At 43.9% G+C, this 27,500-nt stretch overlaps 1 protein-coding gene and 1 long non-coding RNA gene across 6 annotated transcripts in view; one reads left to right on the top strand and one right to left on the bottom strand.

Annotated features, from left to right (window-relative positions):
• Positions 1–27,500, top strand: part of LOC126997645 (uncharacterized) — a 155,018-nt gene that overhangs the window by 4,049 nt on the left and 123,469 nt on the right. For all 5 annotated transcript variants that reach the window (XR_007752234.1, XR_007752235.1, XR_007752233.1 and 2 more), the window contains exon 2: positions 19,856–19,920. This is a non-coding gene — a long non-coding RNA (uncharacterized LOC126997645). The remainder of the gene's footprint in view (positions 1–19,855; positions 19,921–27,500) is intronic.
• LOC126997641 (insulin-like peptide receptor) overlaps positions 23,588–27,500 on the bottom strand; it is a 56,007-nt gene continuing 52,094 nt past the window's right edge. The window contains exons 25-28 of the mRNA XM_050858856.1: positions 27,092–27,256; positions 26,484–26,557; positions 25,268–25,386; positions 23,588–24,934 (exon numbers count right to left, since the gene is read on the bottom strand). Of these exons, the coding sequence (XP_050714813.1) occupies positions 23,709–24,934; positions 25,268–25,386; positions 26,484–26,557; positions 27,092–27,256 (1,584 nt within the window). The 3' untranslated portion in view covers positions 23,588–23,708. The remainder of the gene's footprint in view (positions 24,935–25,267; positions 25,387–26,483; positions 26,558–27,091; positions 27,257–27,500) is intronic.

Raw genomic sequence — 27,500 nt, 5'->3', positions numbered from 1 at the left:
TCCTTCTTCGTCGTGAGAAAATTCGCTCATTCCGTTGTGCATGAGGGACTTGTAATCATTTTTTCTCCAAGCGAGGCAGACGAGATCCGTTTCTACGTCTCTTTCCGAACAAGACTTATTAGTAATGCTTATCGAGAGAGAGAGAGAGAGAGAGAGAGAGAGAGAGAGAGAGAGAGAGAGAGAGAGAGAGAGAGAGAGAACACACTAGACGAAGATAAAGGGAGAGAAAGGGACGATCAACGGTATCAACAAAAAAATGAAGGAAGGAAGGACTTGCACGAAGAATACTGGAATGGATAACTCAGTACTTTTATTTCCATTTACAATAATACACCAAAATCGACGAGGAATCAGAATTTTAATATATAGACGATGCACTAGATAAGATAGATAGATAGATAGAGAGGGACTGTCTTAAGATGTAGCAAGAGGAAAGGAATAACGCGTCGACGAGAGAGTTTTTTCCTTGGCAAGAGTTTTTTCCCTGTTTGAATTTGGATTAGGGCGAGAGGAAAGAAGACTAACTGGCTGCTCGGACAAAGGGACTTGAGTGCTGGAGACATGGCTGGTAAACTTACTTACATATCTTAGCGTGGGAACTTAATCCAAACTTTTTATTTATTTAGTTTATTTTCAGGAGAGTTTATGTTTTACGATTTGCCTTCCTCCTCCTCCTCCTCCTCCTCCTCCTCCTCGTTCTCCTCTTCCTTTTAATTTGTTCATCCATCGATTTAACTTTTCTCCTTTCCTTCCTTCCCCCCTTCCTTGATTTCTACCTTCCTTCCTTCTCTTATTTCTTCCTTACTTCCTTTTGCGTTTCTTCATTTATTCCTTCATACGATTTATCTTTCTTCTCCTTTTAATTTGTCTATCCTTCGTTCCATCTTTCCTTCTTTCTTTACTTCGTTGCATCTCACCTTCCTTTCATTCCTTTTCCGCTCCTTCCTTCCTTCACAAGTCCTTTCCTTTTCCTTTTTTCCCCTATCCTAAAGCGTTATTATCCATGCGCCATTACATTTAAGGATATTATGACCCGACTGTAATGTAGTGTTCCTGCTGCATGAAATCTCATCTCTAGTGTGTTTATTTTGTATTGCGACGTGTGTTATGTGTGTGAGGAGGGAGGTAGGGAAGGGAAGGAGGAGGGGAGAGGTATGTGAGGGAAGATGCTTGTGAAGGGGATGTGTGGAAAGGGGAAGGGGATATGTGTAGGGGGGAAGGAGAAAAGGGGATGTGGGTGTATATGTAAGGGAGTATATGTCTGTGTGGGTGTGTATGTGTGGGTGTGGTAAAATATACGCAAGTCGAAGCGGAAATTGTGTGTACAGGAAAATAAAATAAAACGGGAAACATTTATTGGTCTGGAATGCCAAGCGGAGATAAAGCATTAGGATTAGGAGGAGGAAGAGGAGGAGGAGGAGGAGGAGGAGGGACAGATGCGACGAAAACAAGAGCAGAACAGGAGATATACGCAAAACATACAGAAAACATTCAGGAAACATACAGAAAACATACAGACATACAGGAAACATACAAGGAACATACTGAAAACACACAGGAAACATACATAAGACATACAGAAAACATACAGAAAGATAGTTAGTTAGTTAAAAGAGAGTATACTACGAGGGTGATGTCCATTATCTACGTTCTACAGTTTCTTCCTTTTAATGATACAACGAAGCCAGGAAAAAGAACGTAAAAAAAGTGACGTTGTAACTTGTATCTTGCGAATGTCGGATATGGTAATTATAGAACGGCGAAAGTTTAATAGTGAAAAAAAAATGTTGACCAGACTGCACTAATTAATCTGTTTATAAAAAAAAAAGAGTTTGTTAAGAGGATAACGAAGGTGTTGGAGGAGGAGGAGGAGGAGAAGGAGGAGGAGGAAAAAAAAATAGAAGAAAAAAGGAGTAAGAAGGGGCCAGAGTGTGTGTGTGTGTGTGTGTGTGTGTGTGTGTGTGTGTGTGTGTGTGTGTGTGTGAAACGTTAGAGAAAAAAATATATATAATTCCCTCTAGTTTATATTACTCTCTCTCTCTCTCTCTCTCTCTCTCTCTCTCTATCTATCTATCCCTATTTCTCTATCTATCTATCTCTATCTCTATCTATCTCTCTTTCTATCTATCTATCTATCTATCTCTTGCACCTGGAGGAGAAAGGGGAGCAGGTGACGGAAGAGAGAAAGAGAAGGAGAAAAGTTTACCTGTTCATTAGCGTTTCCCTCCCTCCCCCCTCCCCCTCCCTCTCCCCCAAAGAAAAAAAAAAAGACCCCCAAGAAAATATTTAGCGTGTAACGAAGGAAGGATTGAAAAAAAGTAATGCGATAAAGTCTGGGAAAATTAGCACCAGGGAAGGGAAGGAAAAATAACCGCGTCTCATTTATTTCTTCTCCGATTCAAGAGTTTTCTCCTTTAGTCAATTGAATGTTTTTTGGGGTTTTTGTCTGTTATGAATATGCGTGGAAAAACAGATGAGAGGACCATGAGAGGATAACAGGAGAGGTTTTGATAGGAGTGAGTGCCCTTAACCTAACCTGAGCTGGCGGGAATGTGTTCAGTGGGTTTCAACTCCACGGTGGACTCTACTAAACCGTTTCAGATCACGTGGAAAAGAAATAGAAAGTTAAAAGTCAGACGGGAAGGAAAGGAAAGAGAGAAAAAGAGATCTGATGCCATTTAAAGAAGCTAGAGAAGAACCAAATCCCCAAAAGCAAAAACGGATTCCACTGAACACTATCAGATCACTTGGAAGAGAAATATGAAGTTAAAAGTCAGACGGGAAGGAAACGAAAGAGAGAAAAAGAGATCTGAAGCCAACACTATCAGATCACTTGGAAGAGAAATATGAAGTTAAAAGTCAGACGGGAAGGAAACGAAAGAGAGAAAAAGAGATCTGATGCCATTTAAAGAAGCTAGAGAAGAATCAAATCCCAAAAAAGCAAAAACGGACTCTACTAAACACTATCAGATCACTTGGAAGAGAAATATGAAGTTAAAAGTCAGACGGGAAGGAAAGGAAAGACAGAAAAAGGGATCTGATGTTATTGGATAAGGACGCAGAAGAATCAAATCCCCCAAAAGCAAAAACGGACTCCACTAAACACTATCAGATCACGTAGAAGACAAATATAAGTTAAAAGTTAGACTGGAAGGAAAAGAAAGGCAGAAAAAAAGAAATTTGAAGCCATTTGATGAAGCTAGAAGATAATTAAAGTCCCCTAAAATGCAAAAAATATAGGAAATCCGCTTCAACTCTATGCATAATATACTTTACCAGTCCCTCTACGCGTCTGCACCTTTCAACCCAGGATGAATAGTGAGCTTAATGGCAAATCGGGCATCAAAGAGTGCTGTTAAATAGGACGCATGTAGGAGTAGGAGGAGCTGGAGTAATAGGATGTTGTTTTAAGCCTGTGTGGGATGCTTTCACTACGGGTTCAGATTCCTTCCGTATCCTGACAGAAAGAGCGTACATGGGGTGAAGTAGAGTACATATAAAAGTGGATAGGTCTTGTTTCTATGCAGTTTTACGTTGCATTTACTAAGACGTTTCAGCTTCTATGCATTATCTTAACCCAGCTTCGTAGAGAGAGAGAATCCAGAGTCTCAAGTTCGGGAGCTCGGTGAGGCGTTGCGAGACAGGGAAAGGAAAGAAGTTTAAAGGGTGAGAGAGGAATCTGCGATGAGCTTGCATGTTATACTCGCATTCTGGTCCTTTTTTAACCTCCATAGCTCACCTTCCTCTCACCTTGCGCTGAACGTGTGTGTGGTGGTGTTAGCGGTGGTGTGGCTGTATATGAGATGGACGCCTGTGTTCGTGTTATATCCAAATACAGGTTCTGTTTAACACCCTACCTCACCTTTCTCTCACCTTGCGCTCGTTTTACACCTGAGAGAGGCTGAGCATGTGTGTGTGGTGCGGTTAATGGTGGCGGAGAAGGTGTATTATATAGACGCCTCGTGTTTCTGTAAGTCTGCGTGGTTGACCGCTCTCGTTTAATGCTATAGTGAAATCAGATTGGCGAGAACTGTTCCTTTCCTTCCCTCCCTAACACCTATCTTTTCCTCTCATACCTATACCTAACATGAGAGAGGAAGAAACAGGTGCTGGGACTAGGAAAGGACCCTCCGGAGCCAATGCAAAACGTATCACTCAAACCTGGTTTCACGTATATCACTTTCGCATATCCATATCCTTCCTTCCGATATACACAGCATCTCATAACCTCCACACATGTCCAAACCATCTCCAGCGTCCTCCTGATATACCCTCCATCTCCTTTCCTCCTCTTCTCCTTCTTCCACCTCCTCCTTCTCCTCCCCCTCCTTCCTTCCCTACCTTACCTATGATAAAACTGGGATGACTGTAGGTTCCTGCTGTGCCGTGGGCGTCGCTGGTGCTGGTCTCGTTATACACACCAGACGAGGAATTATGCGGGGGCGAAACAAGTGACCGAGCCTGCCTGATGCTGCGTGTTGAGAAGAGGAGAAGCGCGTGTTGAAAGCTGTCCAGGGAAGGGGATTACCTTAAATGTGTGTGTGTGGTGGTGGTGGTGGGGTGGGGGTGGGGGGAGGGTGTATGTATGTGTGTGAGGGAGGGAGGAGGTATGTGTGTGTGTGTGTGTGTGTGTGTGTGTGTGTGTGAGTGAGAGTTAGAGTGAGGGAAAGAGAGAGCGGAGGGAGGGAAGGAGAGGTGTTTGTCTCCCTGCTGTTGTGTTTAAACGTCTGGGCCAAAACTTCGCAGACAGTGTTTGAGTGTGTGTGTGTGTGTGTGTGTGTGTGTGTGTGTGTGTGTGTGTGTGTGTGTGTGTGTGTTTGTCTTATATTTTCGCTTCCTCCGCGCTATTCTTTGTCACGTGTGTTTGTCTTTGTTTTTTTCTTATCTTTGGTGATATTTGCGAGGCTAGCGGCGGCGGCGGAGGTGTTATATAGCTAATGTTCCCCGCCTTTACCCACTCACTTTAATAGATTGTTGTTATTCGGTTGTGATGGCGGCGTGGGCGGAGGTGAAGAAGCTGTTTATTCGGAGTTACTGAGGCAAAGGTTGTGATGGCGGCGTGGGTGGTGGTAAAGAAGCTGTTTATTCGGAGTTACGTAGGTCAAGGTTGTGATGGCGGCGTGGGCGGCGGTGAAGAAGCTTATTTCGGCGTTGGTGAGCGTGCCCGTAATAGTGAAGGTCGTACTGGTGGTGATTTTGTTGATAGGAATTATCTTCGCACTAATGACAGCCGTGGGAGTGTTCGTATTTCTTGTGGTGGTTGTGGCGGCGGTGACGGTGACGAGGGTGACGGTGGTAGTCGATGGTAGTGGTCGTAATGGTTCTCCAACTTATCCTAGTATCATTGTTGCTTGTGGTGATGGCGGTAGACGTCGAAATGGTCCCTCCAGCTTGTACTCGTATCAACCTGTTGCATAAGACGACAAAAGGTCAGACGCGGCATGAATCTAGCGTCTCCGTGACCTAGAACTGGCGGGGACAGCGGCGGCGGCGGTGAGGCTCAGCGGAACATATTACAGAGCCGCCAAGCTTATAGGCTGCTGCGTGTCTCCTCTCTATAACACCTTCCCGGAACATTACACGGCTCGGGCGGCGCGGCGGCTTGGAAAGGAGAAGGGATTTGTGTTGTTAAGAGCCTTGTGGAGTCTTCAACATAAGGCGTGAGGGAGATCGCTCGCGCGCTGGTTTGAGTGGCAGCATCCTGAGCTCATGCCGCCGCGAGTGTTACAGAAGCGAGATGATGCTGCAGGGGCGGGAGAGGGAGCGAGGTAGCACCATTGCGATGAAGCGGTGCAGAAACATGCCTCCGCTGTGTCCGTGGGGTTCGTTACACACACATTTTTCCAGCGACAGTCCAGCGTGGTAGAAAATTCACCTCGATCATATATTCCCTGCGGACCTCGCCAGGCGTCGGGGTGCAAAGGTTACTGCAGCAATGCGAGTCTTGCCCTGAATTCCAAGCCATTGTTTTACTCCTGAGGTGCTTTTTATAATCACACGATGAATTATAATGCGAGAAACAGTGTTGACTTGATATAGTTAAATTTGAAACACACGTACACTAATAATAACAGGGAACGGTCCTGTGAAATACGACGCTGGATATTAAATTTTTTCCTGCTGTTATGTCGTTGTATACTCTTGTGTGTTGTCATATTGGGTAGCATATCGTCCTCACTACCACCACCACCACCACCACCACCAGATATTCCAGTGTAGGTGCGCAACGTAACCGCACTAAGACCTCTCATGCTCACCTCACGCTGCATAGCCGGGCGCACAGAGGGCTCAGCTGGCGGGGCTCAGACACGGTGACCTGGGAAAGTGCAGCTGTATGGTGTGACACGCCCCTCTGTAGGACGCTTTGTGGCGGCGAGGCGAGGCTGTCTGTCTGGCGCGTGTGGACATGGCTGTATGGTTAAGAGTCAAGACAAACCCTTTACATTTGGTTCACCACCTTTTACACACACAAGAGAAGCATAGAAACGAGAAGAGAAACACAGGAACGAAAAACGACATTACTTTTGGACACATACACACTCATATACACACAGAAGAAGCAGGATAGAGAAAGGGAATGAAGTTGATAGGTTAAGGATGGTGTAGCGCTCAGAGATACTACTTAGATCTCAGAAAAGGTTTTGTTTACCTCTCTTTCCTCTCCTTCACGTGCCCTTCTTCCATCCTCGTCTCCTTTATCTCGGGAAAGTTTCAAGTACTTCCCCTCCTTTCCTACCTACTTTCCTCCTCTTCTCTCCGCTCTTCTTAAGCTACTACTGCGTAAACTTTAACTACTTTTCAAAACCAATAACGCCAACGCTTTCAGATCGCCGCTGTTCCAAGATGTCACTCCGGTTTGGTAATACTGATATTTTGTGGTTCGGGTGAAATTGTTAGCTGACCCTCAAATGTTAAAGTAGTAGCTTATTATTTTGTCTATTTATCTAGCTCCATTGCATCTCAGCCTCCTTCCTTCCTTCCGTTGTTTCTTATTCTGTTCCTCCCTCCCTTCCTTCCTTCCTCCCTCTCCCCCGGCACCGTTTTGGCAACACCGATATTTTGGCGTTCTGGTAAAAATCCAAAGTAATACCCAGATGGAAAAGTCCTTCTCAATCTCCCTCCTTCCATTGTTTCTCTCTCTGTTCTTCCCTCCTTCCCCCTTTCTCCCCATCAACATCTCCCTCTCCTCCGTACCTCTCTCATCGACCCTTACCCTTACTTCTCTCTCCTCGCTTGGTTTGGTCACCCGGGAGATATGATAAACATGTTTACTGTACAGACCGTTGCAGCATCTCTCTCTCTCTCTCTCTCTCTCTCTCTCTCTCTCTCTCTCTCTCTCTCTCTCTCCATCTATCTATCTATCTATTTATTTATCTGATCCCACATATATACATTCTCGGAAACTACTTTTTGCATTATAACAAACAAATAAAAGAAAACGAGTCAATATTAAAAACTGAATAAATGAGTAAGTCGAAAAAATAACTAAATACTTGCAAGATATTCGTTTCGTCGTGACATCTTGCGAGAAACACCTGCGGAGATTTACCTTTCGAAACAAACCTTACCTTTACGCACCTATCTATAAAGCTTCATTCAGAGACAACACACGTACACACAATCTCAAACAAACAAGTAGTGGTCATTATTGTCTGTATCTGAGGCTTTGTTTAAGGGGTAAGTAAAGTATGTAGGAGATGAAATATAGCTGTATCTTATTTCGGATATATGCTGGCGATCTTCCGCGCCTAAGATCCGGATAGCCGAGTGTGTGTTTTGAAGCCACGAGAACCTCACTTGAATTTGAAATCGTCATCACCTGACTAGTCCTGTAAGCCTCGACGCCTGCCTCGCCTTGACCAAAATAGAGCTTATGATTGAAGATAGATGGAAGGATGGATAGATAGACAGATAGAGAGATGTAGTTATATAATATTACCTGGAATTGATACTCTTATGAACACTAGACTAACCACCTTCTTCATATAATATCCCTGCAACGAATATTACCACGATAAATGTTTAATACGAGGTCAGCTAATGCTACAACAATCCTTCCCTCTAGCGGTCAATTCGGGAAACTTAAGAGATCTATTTACAACTAACGGGAAGAGTAAAGGAAAACACATACACACACACACACACACATACATATTACACAGCCTTATTATTGGCTCTCCGTCCGTACACCTACATATACTCATCCCTTCCTCATCTCCCTCATATCCCTCATCTCTCCACTGACAACCTTAGGGAATAGAAAAGACACACATATACACACACATACATAAACACACATATTCTTATCCGTGGCTTTCCTTCCGTAAGCCTACATACAAGCATCTCTCTCCCTCGGCCATCGCTTTAATGCCGTAAGCGAGCGAGTGTCACCTTCATACCCTCACATGCATTACAGGGATCAGATGGGCGGGCGTGTGAGGGGAACCATCGTGTTACAGTGAATGACCAACTCCCTCCTTCTCTTTGCCGACACCGCTCCTCCTCCTCCTCCTCCTCCTCTCTCCCTGTCTCTCTTGCTAGCATCGGGATTTAATGGGAAATGTCGGAGTTAAATTTTATGGCGTTTAGTTAAATGTACCGAACATTATTTCCCCCTGTTGATGGCCGTTATGAGATAGATGTAAAGACGTGTATTCCTCCTCCTGCATTGCCTGGATATGAGTCGTGTTTAATCGCCTTTGCCTTAAGTGATCAGCGTGTTAGGAAATTGTAATGAAATGGATATTGATGGGAAGTGCAACGGGATGAGAAGATAAGGGATAAATAGATAGATAGATAGAAAGAGACAGACAGACAGATTCACGACAGACATTCAAGTTTATATATGGAATCATTTTTCAAGGATTTGTTGTCGGGACACTTGCCAAATTTTACCGTGTGACACTGGAATGAAAACAGCGATGGACAAACACGTCAACACACACAAACAAACCTACGCAAATATCACACACACACACACACACACACACACACACACACACACACACACACACACACACACACACACACACACACACACACGCACACAAGCACACAAAATACCTACACAAATTTATGCATCTGTACACATATGAATACACATAAACCAAACCGCAGCCACTGAAACAAACATACAAACACACAAACACACAAAATATGCCCACAATAAAAGCTTCCAAGGGCACAACGTTACATAGAAAGACTACAGACACTTACACAGGAAGAGACCAGTTAGGATGGACTCGAAAATCTTAGGCTAGTGTATATGAAGTCTTAATATGATAGCCTTTTTAAATTTCTCTTTCTATTACTATTTTTTTTATATGTGTTCCTTCCTTCCTCTCTCCTACTTCCTATTACTCTACATGCTTCTTATTTCTTCCTTCCCTTCCTTCCTTCCGTCCTTCCTTCCTTCCTTCCTTCCTTTCTTCCTTCCCTTTGCTCTTCTTCTCTCTCTCCTTCCTTCCTTCACTCTACTCTTCTTTCTCTCCTTTCCTTCTATCAATCTTCATGTGTCTACTATCCTCCCTCTCTCTTTTCCTTCCTTCCTCTCTCCCTCCATCATCAGCGGGGTTCTAACTAAGGTCACTGGCTGCTTGACTGTCCATTAAGGCGCCATGACCCCCACAGAGGCTTAAGTATGGGAACGATAGCACTTTGTGGTTAGTGTGTGTAAGTGACTGCATGTGCGTGTGTGTAGTGGCGGGGTCTGTGTACGAGTAAATCAAGATCATGGTGACTATAGTGTTGAAGATGGTGATGTATATTCTTCCTCATCTGCGAACCAAGTCTATAGATCACTTTCTCCCCAAACTGGTGCGGCTCGTGTCTGGCTCAATCAATGTCTTTCACCCAGCGAGGAGAGTAAATGTAAAGTCTCAGGACCCGAGCAAGCCGTGGCCATCCATCAGTCTGCAGGCAATTACAACTTAAAAGTGATATATTATATTCACACAGTATTTCACCACCATCAACACCATCACCATCATGTCCAACAAACACCAGGTCGGACACATCATTTCACAGCTCAGTATTTCATCATCACCATCATCATCAACATTGTAATTCATCACCATCACCACCTTCACCATCATCACCATCAACACCATCACCACCATCACCATCACCATCATGTCCAACAAACACCAGGTCGGACACATCATTTCACACCTCAGTATTTCATCATCACCATCATCATCAACATTGTAATTCATCACCATCACCACACTACCATCCATCACATCACACTCATCACCACCATCACCATCACCACCTTCACCATCATCACCATCAACACTATCACCACCATCACCATCACCATCATGTCCAACAAACACCAGGTCGGACACATCATTTCACAGCTCAGTATTTCATCATCACCATCATCATCAACATTGTAATTCATCACCATCACTACCTTCACCATCATCACCATCAACACTATCACCACCATCACCATCACTATCATGTCCAACAAACACCAGGTCGGACACATCATTTCACAGCTCAGTATTTCATCATCACCATCATCATCAACATTGTAATTCATCACCATCACCACCTTCACCATCATCACCATCAAAACTATCACCACCATCACCATCACCATCATGTTCAATAAACACCAGGTCGGACACATCATTTCACACTTCAGTACCTTTTGTTTTCACCCACACGAAGAGGCGGCGGCGGAGAAGGACGTTTTGTATCTATTATTTTACATCCTTCATAATATTCCACCCTCGGCACTCCAACCAAAGCCTCCCGACAACGGCTTTCACACATCAGTTCCCTCTCTACACTGTCCGTCCCTCCCTCTCGGCTTTCTCTCTCTCATTGATCTCATTAAAACATGGTTACGTCTTTTTATCTATCTTATTGGCGTTCTCGACTTTTCATTTTTGTTTATTTCACTTATTTTCTTTTCATCTGTTTGAGTTGTGTTTTTTTTCTATGTTCATTTATTGTGTACTTCTTCCATCTAGTCTTTCTTTTCATCTTTTACGTTCTCTCTTTTATCTTTTAGTCTTTATATATTGTTTCAGTATTTGTTTTCTCTCTTTTCCTTATCCTTCCTTTATATTTTTCTTCTTTACTTGTCTCCTTTTCTTTCTCTCTCTACGGTCCTTTCTTACCGCGGTCTTTTCACTCTCATCGATCACACTGCAACATGGAGACTTATTTTTATCGTCCATCCTTATTTGCCTTCTCCACGGCCCTTACCTTCGCCCTTTCCCCTCTCCTTGATCTCACAACAACACGAATACCTATTTTTATCTCCTCCTTACTTGCCGGAGCTGTTGTCACACTCACACAAATGCCAGCGGATAATTTTTCACGTATTTTCATAACATTATCTTCCCACGGTCTTCTGGCGCTGTTTGCGTGTTCATATCTTACCTTATAGCGTCTCTTCTTAGTATTAGGTATCAAAGTAAAGCATATGTTAGTCTGAGGGAGTCCTATTGTCGTGTATTTTTATAGCATTCTCCTTTCACCATGGTCTCCCAGCGCTGTTTCCTTGTCCTTATCCTCATTTACCGTCCCTTCTTCGTATCATATAGCAAAGTAGAGCATATGTTAGCCTGAGGGGGTTCTGTGATCGTGTATTTTCATCGCACCCTCCTCTCTCCATGGTCTCCCAGCGCTGATTCCTTGCCCATATCCTCATTTATCGTCTCTTTTTCGTATTACCTATCAAAGGAGAGCACAAGATAGCCCCTTAATTAACAGAACATGTCTAAGGGAGTCCTGTTGTCACGTATTTTCAAAACATTCTCTTCTCTACTCGATCTTTCTGCGCCATATCTTCATTTACCGCCTTTTCTTCGTATCAAGTCTCAAAGTAAAGCACAAAATAGTCCCCCCCTTAATACAGGACACGTCTGAGTTATTCCTGTTGTCACACTGCGCTAACTCTGTCTCCCGGGTAAAACACACCGAGCCGTACCTTGTGTAGCAACCACTTGGGCTTAACCTTTACGGAGCGGAGGTTGGCTGGCTCGCTGATTGGAGGTTAAAGTCAGTTGGGCCTTGGCGTCGAGAGGGGGAGAGCGTCATGTCCGGCTGGATGGGTGGATGGATGGATGGATGGATGCTGGCTAACGTGTAGGGGAGGGAAGGATTATTTTGATGTCTTGTCTTAAAGGGGGCTTGGACTTGTTTTGTTGATGTGTAGTCTTGGAATTATGGAGTGTTGTTTGTGTGTGCGTGTGTGTTATGGTTGGTTTAGAATCGATAAATGGCTCAGATATCTTTTAAATTTACTATTCTTCCTTTTGTCTTTTCCCCTATACCTTTTCTTCCTCCTCTACTTCCTCCTCCTCCTTTTCCTCCTTGTTGTCGCCCTTCCTCCTCCTCCTTCTCTCCTCTCTCCTCCTTCTCTTCCTCTTCATCACCCTTCTCTATCTCCTACGTTGATTACAAGGCCGCCATAATACAGTGCTATGCTAATTCACGTTGCATGTAAAACCTCACCCAGTGTAAACGCACATGCCCGGTTCTTATGACAGTACGATTCTTCGGGGAGGAATGATTCGGTTTCCAAGACTTACCGATTGTCAGCATGATCAAAGGTGCATCACTGAGCAGCTGATTATGATTGCAAACACTCAACGTAACGATAATATGATCCACTGTTGATAGTTTTACCGTCTACCCTGTCATACAACTAATAGAAAAGTGTGTGTAATGCGAGCAAGCAAACACACACACACACACACACACACACACACACACACACACACACACACACACACACACATACACACTTACGTCAACGATCCTGGAAAATGTATAAAGCGTGGTATTCTGAGAAATTTCCCTTTAGATCTACATTTGTTTGATACATATTGCGATATTTGCTGAGAGAGAGAGAGAGAGAGAGAGAGAGAGAGAGAGAGAGAGAGAGAGAGAGAGAGAGAGAGAGAGAGAGAACCTTGAAGTCTCGGCTCCGAATCTTTTGGTCAAGGTCAGAATATTTAACTGGTTTGACCCTCTGTTTCACCTGCCAAAGAGGGAACAGGTCAACAGGTGCTCAGGTGTGTAGGAAAAGGTGTGAGTCGGGAGATGAGGAACTGAAGCTGTGATCCTGCCTGTATCATCCAGACACACACACACACACACACACACACACACACACACACACGTACATACATACAGACAGACACTCAAATTGTATTGTGTTTGATCTTGTGTTGCAATTATTCTCGACAGCTTCACAAAAGGCCTGGAATGGAATGGCCACAGGAGGTTGTCTGGCCCATCTGACTCCTTCACACACACACACACACACACACACACACACACACACACACAGACACGTACATACTTTCATTGTGATAGGAGAGATATTCACTTGAGCTCCTTTGGTTTTAAGAGAGAGAGAGAGAGAGAGAGAGAGAGAGAGAGAGAGAGAGAGAGAGAGAGAGAGAGAGAGAGAGAGAGAGAGAGAGAGAGAGAGAGAGAGAGAGAGAGAGAGAGAGAGAGAGAGAGAGAGAGAGAGAGAGAGAGAGAGAGAGTAAAAAGAAAAAAAGACAGAGAGAGGAAATTGAGTAAGGCTATCGAGGTTGACGCAAACGAGAGGCGAAAAGAAGAAGAGGAAATAAGGGAATATGAAGATGGAGAAAAAGGTGAGAGAGGAGGGACCGAACTCAGAGATAGGAGGAAAGGAAAGGCGAGAGGCGAGAGTTGCGGAGGATGCACGGGAATACGATCGACTGCCAAAGGAGAGGGGACTGTATAGGATCGGATTCCACACAAGAAGACTCCAAAGCTTTGATATTTAGAGAGCAAAGCAATGGTAAATAGAGGAAGGTAGCGGAACGAGGTTGATAAATAACATAACCGACAGATAGACCTAAGAGAATTGCATCTTCTTATGGAATGTATTAGAAGAAAAAGGGAAGATGGAGGAGTATTTACATAAGTGGATTTGAGAGAAATGTACGGTTGGAAAAAGAAAGAGATAGAGAGAGAGAGAGGACAAGATTGGATGAAAGAACGAGAAAGGTGTCAGAAAAGAAGTCAGAGATGAATAAAGTGAATGATGGAAGGGCGAGGAAATGGAAAGATGAATGAATAGTCGGAGAATGAGGTCTTAGGAGGAGAAGGAGGGGGAGAAGAAGAAGAAGTTTGAGGAGGAGGAGGAAGAGGATCAGAGCATTGCAAAAGAGAACCGCAAGAGAGGAAGAGATGCCGGAGTTCAACGGGATAAGAAAGAAAAATATGACAGAAGGGAAGGGAAGGAAAGGAAGTGAAGGGAAGGGAAGGGAAATGGAGTCGAGATATTGGGAAGGGAAGGGAAGGGAAAAGGAGTCGAGATATTGGGAAGGGAAGGGAAGGGGTGGCCACATAAGGAAGGGAAGGGAAGGAAGGGAAGGGATTGGAATAGGAGAAGTGGAGATAGAAGGAAGGGAAGGGAAGGGAAGGGAAGGGAAGGGAAAGGGTGCTATGTGATGGAAGTAAGGGCGGTGGACGGGCGCTCACTCATCTCTTTCTCTTCCCATCACGAGCTCTATCTTCTGACTTGGTGACCCCAGTGGAGGAGAGGGACACGCTGCGATGTAATTTCCGTTTGGTCTTAGGCGCACTGACCTCATACCGCTGTGCCCTTTTTGTATTGCTTTAGTCTGAGTCATATTTTCGTTCGTCAGGGGAAAAGTAAGACCAAAAAAAAACTGTGGCGTTGATGGAGTTTCACGTGGACACAATAATATGTAAAACGGTATCATTCGCGCCTTGTTAGTTTAGAGGAATGAGTTGGGGGTGGTGTTGATGTTACTGACACACACACACACACACACACACACACACACACACACATTAAAAAAAATATCCCGCGCCAAGAAAGAGTTCACGAAGACTGATTGCCAGACTAGTTTCATACATGGTTAGCTTCCTGGATGACTCGAGATGACTGGGTGGATGACTGGATGGGTGAAAGGGTGGAGAGGTGGGTGAGTAGATGGATGACTGGCTGGCTGGACGCGTGGTTGAGTGGATGGCTCGCTGGCTGCCTGGGTGATTTTTTCGCTTCATGAGTGACCTGGTGGCTGAGAGACTGGCCTCCCTTAATGCTAATAGGTGACACGACTATCTACCTATCTATCTATCTATCCACCTAGCTATGTGTATTTTAGTATCTCAGTATTATTCTTCCTCCTCCTCCTCTTCTGAGTTTTCATCGCTTCATAGGCTTGTTTTTTCTTCTTTTCTCTTCTTCTCCTCGTCTTCTCTCCTTCTTCGTCTTACTCTTCTCGTATTCTCTTGTTTTCCGTGAATCTTCAGTCTTCTTATATTCAATGGTGTTTTGTTTTGTTTTTCGTATCTTAATCTCAGTGTTCAATCCCTTTTCTTGGTTATATATATTTCGACCTCTTATATAGTAACTTACAGTCGTCTTTTTATCTACCTACATTTATATAGTTCAACATATTCATTTAATTCAACCTTCCCTTCTCGCACTCCAGCCCTTTCTCTTGTCCACCAAAGTAATAATAATTGTGAGTTCATGATATTGTTTCGTTTCATCCAAGAGGTGTATTTTATAACGAGTGAAATGAAATATAGATAGATAATAGTCTCCCCTCAAAAATATATATACAATGCAACTGTCATTATTTCCGTTCTCTTCTAAATAAAGAAAGTGTGTTAATGTATGTATATGGACGTTTATCTATCTATCTATCTATCTATCTATCTATCTATTTATCTATCTGTCTGTGTCTGTCTATCTGTATGTCTGTCTAGCAATCTATCAACGTATTTACCTCTCAATCTGCTTTCTTTCTTTCTTTCCTTCCTTCTTTGTCTTTCTTTTCCTCTTTCTTTCTCATTGTTCCTTTTTCTTTTTTTCTTTCTTTTTTTCCTTTCTTTATTCTTGTATGTATGTATGTATGTATGTATAAAGTATCTCTTCCGTAATGTCATAAAAAAACCGCTCTAATCATAATGGAACTTCGAACATTAATCCCTGAGCGAAGAAATTAACTGGACATTTTTATTTACACATTTTTCTATAAACTTTTCGGCACCACTTCAGAGGCGCGTAAAACATGCGATTGGCGAGAATTAAGGAGCATCACCTTATCTCGAGCACCAACACCAGCATCATCAACATCCAGGCAGGTGACTCGGAGCTACCGTTGCCAGATTGTTGTCCTTAGAGCATCATAATCACCGCTGTTTCACACTTAACTATTGCCAAAACATATCAGGAATTAACGATTGTAACGATAACTATAAATGAATCTCGCTATTGGGGCCCATTAGACAGTTTATAGGTCGGAAACTGACAAATAGAAGCAGTGTATGAAAATCTGGCGCCGTCGCTCGGAGCGCGCTGATTTGTTTCGTATTATTTTTTCATAGCTCAAGGGGGGGGGGAGAGAGAGAGAGAGAGAGAGAGAGAGAGAGAGAGAGAGAGAGAGAGAGAGAGAGAGAGAGAGAGAGAGAGAGAGAGAGAGAGAGAGAGAGAGAGAGAGAGAGAGAGAGAGAGAGAGAGAGAGAGATTTTGAGTGTGAAATTGAATAGAGAGAAAAAAATTATCGTCTGCATTCAAAGTTAAGCTGTCCTAATGAAGGTTTTTAACCGGTGTAGCTTCTGAACGTTTGTGCGTATATATGTATGTGTGTGTGTGTGTGTGTGTGTGTGTGTGTGTCAGTACTGGGCACTTGCGGTACATTTTACGGTACTGCGGTACTTCGGTACTACCGCACTTCCAAACCGGTACCGCAGTACCGCATTACCGCAGAGGATCAACTATTTAAACACTATCCTCTTCCTTCCACCTCCTTTTATTTATTAGGCTTCTTCTTCTGTAAATTTCCCTACCGCTGCAATATTTTTCTTAGCAATTGGATCAACTATTTAAACGCTATCCTCTTCCTTCAACCTCCTTTTATTTATTAGGCTTCTTCTTCTGTAAACTTCCCTACCGCTGCAATATTTTTCTTAGCAATTGGATCAACTATTTAAACACTATCCTCTTCCTTCAACCTCCTTTTATTTATTAGGCTTCTTCTTCTGTAAACTTCCCTTCCGCTGCAATATTTTTCTTAGCAATTGGATCAACTATTTAAACGCTATCCTCTTCCTTCAACCTCCTCTTATTAATTAGGCTTCTTCGGTAAATTTCTCTACCGCTGCAATATATTTCTTAGCAACTGGATCAACTATTTAAACGCTATCCTCTTCCTTCAACCTCCTTTTATTTATTAGGCTTCTTCTTCAGTAAATTTCTCTACCGCTGCAACATTTTCTTAGAAACTGGAAGAAAAAAGACCATAATTCGGGCAGCAGGTAGAGGAGGAAACGAAAGTGAGGGAAAAAGAAAAGGAAGAAGAAAAAGAGGAGGAAGCGAAAATGAACCAAAAAAGAGGATAGGAACAATGCGATTAGAAACAGGAGGAAGAAAAGCGAAATAAAAAGGAGAGAAGAGAAGAGAAATTGAAACTTGGCATGAAGAAATAAAAACACGAAGAGGAGAAGAAGTTAAGTTATGAGGAGAAGAAGGAGGAGAGGGAGGAAGAGCCAGAAGAAGAAGAAGAGGAAACAGAAAACGAAGGAAAAAGAACTACAAAGAAAATGGTTTAGCGAGGTGGATGGAGAGGGAAGGAAGAGGACGAGTAAGAGGAGGAGGAAGAGAACGAGGGGGAGGAAAAGGAGGAGGAGAAGGAGGAGGAGACTTGACAAAATATTTTCTTCCCAATGATCGTTCAGTGAGGACGTGAGAGATTTTTGTGAAGAGGAGAGTGACCGTAATGGCGACCTAATGAACTGCCGAAGAGAGAGAGAGAGAGAGAGAGAGAGAGAGAGAGAGAGAGAGAGAGAGAGAGAGGGAGAGGGGGAGAGACAGAAACAGACAGAGACATTGGCACAAACAGACAGACAGCGAGAGAGATGCAACCAGACACGACCCGAAAGAATAATGGACCAAAAAAATCAGGCAATCCGTAAATCACACAGACAGAGACAGACAGACAGACAGACAGACACAAACAGAAAAGAGGAAAAAGCGTAAATACTAAAGAAGAAAGAACATCAAGGGTAAAAAAAGAGGCATGAGGGAGAGTGGCCAGAGTGATGGAGACAAGTTGGGTTGACGGAAAAACAGGCCAATAGAAAAATATAGAGACAGACAGACTTTTGTGGTGGACGCTAACGGACTTACGACCTCATCTGGAGTGCTGACTGGATTAGAGAGAGAGAGAGAGAGAGAGAGAGAGAGAGAGAGAGAGAGAGAGAGAGGGGGATAGAGAAGGATGTAAAGTAAAATCCAGAAAGAAGAAGGAAAAGAAAACCAACAGAATGAGAAAAGAAGGAAAAATACAAGAAAATCGAGGAAGAATATGACAAAAAAGGAAAACAAAAAAGAAAAGAAAGAGAAATGAAGGGAAAAAACAAAACAAGAACAGCAACAACAACAACAACAAAAACTAGACGCTGCTCCCGACAAAGAGAGAGAGAGAGAGAGAGAGAGAGAGAGAGAGAGAGAGAGAGAGAGAGAGAGAGAGAGAGAGAGAGAGAGAGAGAGAGAGAGAGAGAGAGAGAGAGAGAGAGAGAGAGAGAGAGAGAGAGAGAGAGAGAGAGAGAGAGAGAGAGAGAGAGAGCGAGAGAGAGAGAGAGAGAGAGAGAGAGAGAGAGAGAGAGAGAGAGAGAGAGAGAGAGAGAGAGAGAGAGAGAGAGAGAGAGAGAAGGTAGAATGAGGGACTTAAAACCTTACGATCTGAGTGTCTGGACGAAATTGACCAAATGAGAAACACACACACACACACACACACACACACACACACACACACACACACACAGCGGGCCTTTTTTCATTACTGCTTCCTTTTTTTTTTTTTTGACCTTGAGCTGTTTCCTTTGCTGTAAACACACACACACACACACACACACACACACACACACACACACACACACACACACACAGACAGGCCTCCCAAACATAAAAATATGAATTACAGCGCCCATCACCATAAGTTTCCACCTCTCCTTCCTCTCCTCCTCCTCCTCGTCCATCTCGCACCCTTGCCTATGCCTGAGTGTCGTTATGTCTTATTTATCGGCCAATTCTTCTTTGTTTCTCGTCTTCAGCCACGCCTAGGATGGTAATACTGTCTGGTTCCAATGTGTTCTGTACTCATTCCGTGTTTGCCGTGTTCAGTAACGCCTAGGATGGTAATACTGTCTGGTTCCAATGTGTTCTGTACTTCCTTCCGTGTTTGCCGTGTTCAGTAACGCCTAGGATGGTAACACTGTCTGGTTCCAATGTGTTCTGTACTTCCTTCCGTGTCTGCCGTGCTCAGTAACGCCTAGGATGGTAACACTGTCTGGTTCCAATGTGTTCTGTACTCATTCCGTGTTTGCCGTGTTCAGTAACGCCTAGAATGGTAACACTGTCTGGTTCCAATGTGTTCTGTACTTCCTTCCGTGTTTGCCGTGCTCAGTAACGCCTAGAATGGTAACACTGTCTGGTTTTAATGTGTTCTGTACTTGCTTTCTAATTTGCATCTCTTCAGCCACGCCTAGTATGGTAACACTCTGGTGCAAAATAATCACGTTCTCTCCTTCCTTTTTCAACTTTATTCTTTCTGTTTAGGGATTCTTTCTATTATTTCAACTTTCTAATGCATATATTCCTCTACTCTTCGCGAAATATCTTAGAAAACTTGCAATAAAAACAACCCTCCTGCATTGACATTAAAGATTCCTGTTCTCTACAATATTATCAGTTTCTCTTTTGGTTATCAAGGTCTAAGACATGTACGCTTCTATTCACTCTGTCTCTCTTAAAGCCTAGATAAAGATGAACTGGTATTAATAGTTTCTTGTCCTCTCTCTCACTTCACAGATACGTTAGACCACTGAAGAAAAGTCCTCGTCAGGGTGGATACTGATTCTACGATGCTGGGAAGGGTGAGTGTTACCTGTATATCTTTGTTATTGTGTGTGTGTGTGTGTGTGTGTGTGTGTGTGTGTGTGTGTGTGTGTGTGTGTGTGTGTGTTGGTGGAAATGGTGATAGGTGATGTATTTTAACTATTGCTTATAAAAGAAGAAGCTAGAGGAAGCGTTTCATTACTCAAATAGTGAGATCTGATGTATTTTTTTAAATCTGCGTATGAGAAAGAGAGAGAGGGAGACCATTTCATTACCTTACGCTGCTAAACCATGTGTATTTTGGGAGACCAATTCATTATCCTACGCTGCTAAACCATATGTATTTTAATCATCGTGCTTTGACCATGTGTATGTTTGACCATCGTATTTTGACCATATGTATTTCGACCATTGCATATGAGAAAGGGAAAAAGAGGGAGACCATTTCATTACCATACGCTGCTAAACCATATGTATTTTGACCATTGTGCTTTGACCATGTGTATGTTTGACCATCGTATTTTGACTATATGCATTTCGACCATTGCATATGAGAAAGGGAGAGAGAGAGCGAACATTTCATTAACTTAACCCGCTAAACCACACCTGCCTTCACGTAAACCACCGTCGTTGAGAATTTACATCACGCTATACTAACTTGGGCCATAACTCGCGATCCTGGACCTAAAAAGACAGCGGGCGAGGGAGAGCAGCTGCAGCGAAGGCCCGTCTCAGCTGCCCCGGGAAACACGCACACCAACACGTCTACAAACAGCTGCTGGCTTCTTGCTCTCCACCACTCCCAAGCGATCGTTGTTTTACCCGCGATACTCGGCGTTGTTGTTATGTTACGGTTTTCTGCAACCAGGTCTTGTTAAGCGTCAGATGGTGCGGCAGTATTTGTTGAGGAGTTTTGGAGGATTGGGCGGAGGCGTGTGGGTGGGTTGGGGTGTAGAGGGGAGGGAAGGGGAATTAGTTAGTGTGTGTTTAGGTTTTGTTGGGCAAATGCTCCATAATTTCGGTTAACAAGAGTGTGATATTAAAAGTAATAATAAGAGTAATAGTAATGATGATAATAATGATAAAATAATTGTAATAGCAGTAATAGTAATAAGAATAGGAATAAGAAAAAAGAGAAAAGGAAGGAGACGAAGGAGAAGTAGAAAAAAAAGAGAAAGTAGAAGAAAAAAGAAGAATGATAAACACTAATGATAACAAACCCCAAATCATTATCATCATCATCATCATCATCATCAATAACCACAATAACATCACCACCAAACCAACATGACAACAACAACAACATCAACATTTATAATTTTATTCGTAAAATATTAATACAAGTTGCAATTCAAAATTTGTGCATGTCGCAGGACGAGATGGACAGATTGGTAGCAGCACGGGTAGTAGTAGTGGTAGTAATAGTAGTAGTAGTAGTAGTAGTAGTAGTAGCAGTAGTAGTAGTAGTAGTGGTGGTAGTAGTAGTAGTAGTAGTAGTAGTAGTAGTAGTAGTAGTAGTAGTAGTAGTAGTAGTAGTAGTAAAGTAGTAGTAGTGGTAGTAGTAGTAGTAGCAGTGGTAGTAGTAGTAGTAGTAGTAGTAGTAGTAGTAGTAGTAGTAGCAGTCTTAGTTGTAGTAGTAGTAGTTGTGGTAGTTATAGTAAAGTAGTAGTAGTGGTAGTAGTAGTAGTAGTAGTAGTAGTAGTAGTAGTAGTAGTAGTAGTAATCGAAGATAGCAGCATCAGCAGTAGCAACAACAGTAGGAACAATAACAAAAGTAGTAGTAATTATTGTAGAATAACTGAACAATAGAGTAAATAAGCAAACCATGATAACAATAACAATAACTACTATAGAAATAAATAGTAATAAGTATAAGAATAATGCTGAAAATGTTAATAATAATAATAATAATAATAATAATAATAATAATAATAATAATAATAATAATAATAATAATAATAATAATAATGGAAGAAGAAAAAATACGAGGAAAGAGAAGGAGGAGGAGAAGAATGAAAAGGAGCAACACGAGGAGGAGGAGGAGGAGGAGGAGGAAGAGGAAGAAGATGAATATATGAGAAGAAATAACAACAACAGCAATAACAAACAACAACAACAACAACATCAACAAGAGGACTGGACAGTAATAATATAAGACAGAGATAAATTTAAACGAAGAAAAAAAACATGAGTCTGTGCTTCGAGATAAAAGGAAAACTGTACAACGAGTCACAAATATATTTACATGGCGGCTGTTACAAAAGTACTCAAGAACGAACACACACACACACACACACACACACACACACACACACACACACACACACACACACACTCGCTGGTACAAACACATCCGGCATTGGACAAACTCGCGGCTGGCAGAATGTTCACGCGATCTTTCCCGGAACTCACTTCGATTCCAACATATACACCGTTGTTTTTTTGCGCCTTTTTTTCTTATTATTTACAAGTGTGTGATTTGACCTCTTTTTTCATTTCTGAGATTCGTTCGTTAGTTTGTTCATTTTTGTGTTCTTTTTTTCATATTTACAAGTGTTAGATTTGACCTCATTTTCATTTCTAAGGTTAGTTCGTCAGTTTGTATGCACCATTTCGTAAACACATGAGGTCAAGATATACTGTAGTTCTTTTCGAGTCCTTTCTCTTATTCACTAGTGTTAGATTTACCCTTCCTGTCATGGCCTTCTTCTTTCTTTCTTCTTCTTTTGATCTGTATCGCTTTGGATCGCTTCGTAGGTCCTCCTCCTCCTCTCCGTCCTCTCTTCTGCTTATTAACACACATTGCTTTTCGGTGGCATTCTATTATTTAATTTTCCTCACTTTAATACACAATCGCGCTTCTTTTCATCTCTCCGCGGGATCTGTTTCACTTAGTATCTATTTTAGACGCTTTAAATTTACCGTGTCCCGTATTGCCAGATGCTTTCGGCTCTCACAGACGAAGGAGATGAGTCTGGTTCTCACTAGTGGTTTTTCGCATTAATGGTACAGTCCAGTTTAACATTTTTGCAGTCTTCATCTCACACTTGAACCTATTTTCCTCACAGAGATATTTAGTTTAGCATATTTTTTCGACGTTTTCATTCGGTCGCATTCGATATCGTCTTTGGTTATCTACTTTTTCATCTTTATTCATATCTATTTCGGTGTCTAGAGCACAGGAGCTGAGGTAGAAATCTCCGCACACTTACACGCATCCACCACACATCGTCCTGCTGGCTTAGAAGGGACGCCCACGCAGCACGGGGCTCGTACATACACCCGAGAGCAATGTCATTTCACGCCTTTTGACCTCGATCGGAGAGTCTTCCTCGAGGGCGATGTAACGTGAAGTAATAAAAATAAACCGATAATGGCTTTTGAGGATGAGGGGAGCGTAAGGCCAAGGGGCAGAGATACGGATTTGGTATTTAGTGTGCTTCGCCTTCTGTGTTCGTGTGTGTATGTATTTGTCTCCCTTTTGCAAACTTTGGAGGGTGAATAGGAGGATGAAGGTCGGGGTGGTTTCCTTCACTGCGCTTTCTTCTTGGTTGCTATGTTGAAGAAAGACGAAAATGCACGGCTAACGTACTCCATCTGCGTGCTTCAAGCGGCAGAGGAGTTACATGCGATGTGGACGGGAAGTGAAACAGCTTTTGTGAGAGTGACAGCCCAATAACGCTTTCTTTTAACCGGAAACTCTCTCTCTCTCTCTCTCTGTTGTTGTTTTGTGAAGTCGATATAGCTCTGTGTGTGTGAGTGTGTGGTGGTGGGGGGAGGGGGGATAGGTGTTTCTGTGCGTGTGTATGTGCGTGTAGGTATTGTTTCATATCATCTCGATCTCGTCAAGTTCGTGTTTTCCTTTCCGCTTTTTCGAGCGTCCTGTTTTCGGGGACTTCGGTGACGTCGGGGACTTCGGAGAATAGGCGCGGGAGGCCGAGAAGAAAGGCTCCGCGTACTCCCCTTGAAGGCTCCTGAAAAAGCTCTCGGGTAAGCTCCCGGAGACTCTCGGCATGGTGTTGATGTAGACTCTCTCGCAGCGGAAGAACTTTGATTTACTTCGATGTGGGAGCGTGGCGATGGTTGGCAAAGTGCCCTCCACCTCCGAGTTGCTGGAATAGGTGTGTGGGGCCTCTTGGGAGGTGCTGGAGGGAAGAGAGATTATTGACTCCTCGCTGAAGGCTTTGGAGGCCTCGGAGGGGACCGGCGTTGCATAGCGGGCGGGGCTGAAACTACTTTGGATGAGAACGACGTGTTGGGTTTTTCTGGAAGGCTTCGCGGGAATGCTACAAGTTGAGGCGGACGTGGGCAGAGTTGTGCTTCGACTCTCAGTGTACGAGAACCACTTTGATGGCACCGTGAACGTGCTTCCGGTGGCACTGAGGCCGTGAGGTCCGGTGGCGAGTCCCCGGAACGGCTGATGTGAGTCCGCCTCATTCGATGACTTTGAGACGATGGTAGACAGTGACCTCGTCAAGTTGGAGTAAAACGGTATCGAGAGCCTGGCGGTGGGAGACGTGGCAGAGAGGTCGTTCTGAGAGGAGGTTCGTGACGATACAGAACCTTGGCTGTGTGACGGAAGAGACTGTGGCAGGAAACCCGACGTAGCAGGAGATGAGGGCGACGGGACGGAGGCTGTGTGTGGGTGGAGGAATGGCGAGTGAGGTGTGGACGCCGGCGTACGTAGCGGCGTCTTCCCCCCACTGGCCGGGGTGCTGGGGGTACTGAGAGCCAGCTGGACATAGGACACATCGCGGTTAGTCCCATTCGCCTCGTGCAGGGTAACAGGATTCTGGCTGGAGCCCCACAACACCTGGCCGAGGAGGGGCGCGTCGGGGCTGATGTTCGTGTAGAAGTGAAGATAGGACGGTGCCTCGCTGCTCCTCTGCTCCGACGGGCCCGGCATGCACTCCGCCACCCTTTGGAACCCCGGCCTGCCCACGCCCACCAGAGCCGCCGACGTGCCGCCCCTGGCCTCGGTTGGGGACGCCCGCGCGAAGCAATGGTTACCCGGGAACTCTCTGAGACGAAGCTTTATTTCGCCTAGTGATTCTGGAGGGAGAGAAGAGCAAAGGGAGGAAGAGCAAGACCTTGATAATCGTTGTTGTTATGGTTATCGTGAGTTCTACGACACCAAGTTCAGGTTTTCCTTAACATCAGAACAAATTTAAAGCAACATCACTGCCATTATTACGTTGACTGAATAGTTACTCCACCTCCACCACCACCATCACCACCATCACCACCACCACCACCATCACCACCACCATCAGCATCACCAGCGCCTCCATCACCTCCACCACCACCATCACCACCACCACCACCATCACCACTACCATCAGCATCACCAGCACCTCCATCACCATCACCACCACCATTACTCACCTCCATCACTCTCCTCCGAGGACGACATGAGCCTGATGTCGTCCGAGTTATCGTTGTCGGTGTCGTTGACGGCGCAGCTCATGAAGCCCTCCCCTACGGCGCCCGGCTCCGGCCTGTACCTGTGGGTCGTGCACGCCTCACTCTTACGGAAGGGTGTTTGACGGTGGACGAGACGAAGTGGAGTACAACACACATCGCAACGTCCATCCACTCACTCCATTCACTCTTACGGAAGGGTGTTTGACGGTGGACGAGACTAAGTGAAATACAGCACATCGACACATCCATCCACTTACTCCATTCACTCTTACGATGGATGAAACGAGGTGGAGTACAACACATCGAGACACTCATTCACTTACTCCACTCACTCACTCACCGACCCTTCCCAAAGTTTTGATGCAATGGGCGCAACACAAGCAAAACTAATCAAACAGTGAACGGCTGATGAGCGCAACACACACACACACACACACACACACACACACACACACACAGACACACAGACACATACACGACTCCACTCGCTATCAATGTGACCAGACGATAAGTTAGTGTGGATCTATAAGCAATAAAAGTCCGGAAAGCCATGGCAGTGAATCTAAACAGCCATTTATCACGAACCTTTTTGACAAGAGGGAACAGATTCATCGCATGTTTTTCATGGGAGTTTTCGAAATGTTAGTCTGAACGTGTATTTTCATGTATCTTGAAGTCTGACCCACCTGTCTTTTTCTCGCCTTTCCGAATTCGCTTTAAATCTCCAAACAGTATCCTAACAATTTTATCAAGACTTAAAATCTTATCTAAACCAGAATCAGATCACACTCATCCTTTTGTAATCCTTGTAAAACATTCCCTATACTTCTAATACACTTACTAATACACTTACTAATACACCTGTCATCCCTGCCATTCGTAATCCAGTATACAATCAATATACACCTTATGCTCTACCTTCCCCAAGTTTCTCAAGATCTAGCCAACTCTTACTTCTTGCCTATGACTTTTTAAACCTCCCTCGCTATCTTTCTGTTTTGTATCTTCTTTAAGTCTCTCTAAGTCCTTTCTTACTTTCCCTTGACCCTCTGAACTTCAACCAACACACACCTTTCCTTTTGTTCCTTCTTCAGGTCTCCCGGGGCCCTAATCGACCCTCACCTCCCGCCCTTGACTTTCTGAATCTCTCATCGTTACACTCATTCCGACGCCTCACCTGGAGTAGTCGCTGTGACGGCTGTGGTAGAAGGAGACTTGCTCGAACTTCTCTTGAAAGGCCGTGGACGTGTACTAAAGAGAAGGATGGAACATATGTAGAGGCGGATGAGAAAGTATTAGAAACCTCGAAGGTGCCAATAGTTCCCTCGTGAAACAACTCAATATGATTACCTGTCAATTTCAACAAGGCATCAGGTGAACCGCTAAGAGTATTATATATTGATGAGGACTGTGACGCGTATTGGCAAGGTGTGTGCAGGTAAATTAGGAGTGAGGAGAGAGGGAGTGCTAGGAGGAGGAGGAGGAGGAGGAGGAGGAGGAGGAGGAGGAGGTGATAGTGTTGGTTTTATATCCTCAAAATCAGTCTCATTAACCTCACTTCCAGCCAATTAGTAAAGCATTAATCTCATCAAATCGAATCTACAAACTGATTGGAGAAAAACATGCGAGTGTGGAGAGATATGAGGAAGAGGAAGATGGGAAGGAGGAGGAACAGGAGGAAGAGGGAATAATTGAAGACAGGAAAAGGAGAAGAATAAAAAGGGAAGCAGAAAGGAAATAATGAAGGCAGAAAAAGGAGGATGAGGAAGAAGAAAAAACACACACCTTGAGCAGAAACTTAGTGACGACGAGGAAGGTTGGTCGCTGCCTCGGCTCGTAACTCCAACATCGGTGCATGAGACGACGGAAGGCAAGCGGGCAATCCTTCGGCCGATCCAACGTGACCCGCTCGTCCACCACAAGCCTGATGACCTCCTCGTTGGTGTGATTCTTTACGTGGAGGAGGAGGAGGAGGAGGAGGAGGAAGAGTTAAAAAGTTGTTGTCATGATGATTATGATGATGAGGTTGAGGAGAAGGAGGAGGAAGAGATGATGGAGGAGGAGGAGAAAGAGAAGAAAGAGAAGACGATGAAGGAGGAGGAGGAAAAGGAGGGGTTTCTTTTCTCTCTCCCTCTATTCCTCAACAACTTCCTTCCCTCCATCCTTACTCCCTTCTTTCCCTCTCTTTCTTCCC

Source organism: Eriocheir sinensis, chromosome 12 (genome assembly GCF_024679095.1).
Source record: "Eriocheir sinensis breed Jianghai 21 chromosome 12, ASM2467909v1, whole genome shotgun sequence".
Lineage (NCBI taxonomy): Eukaryota > Metazoa > Arthropoda > Malacostraca > Decapoda > Varunidae > Eriocheir > Eriocheir sinensis.
This window is presented reverse-complemented; position numbering and strand designations above follow the sequence as displayed.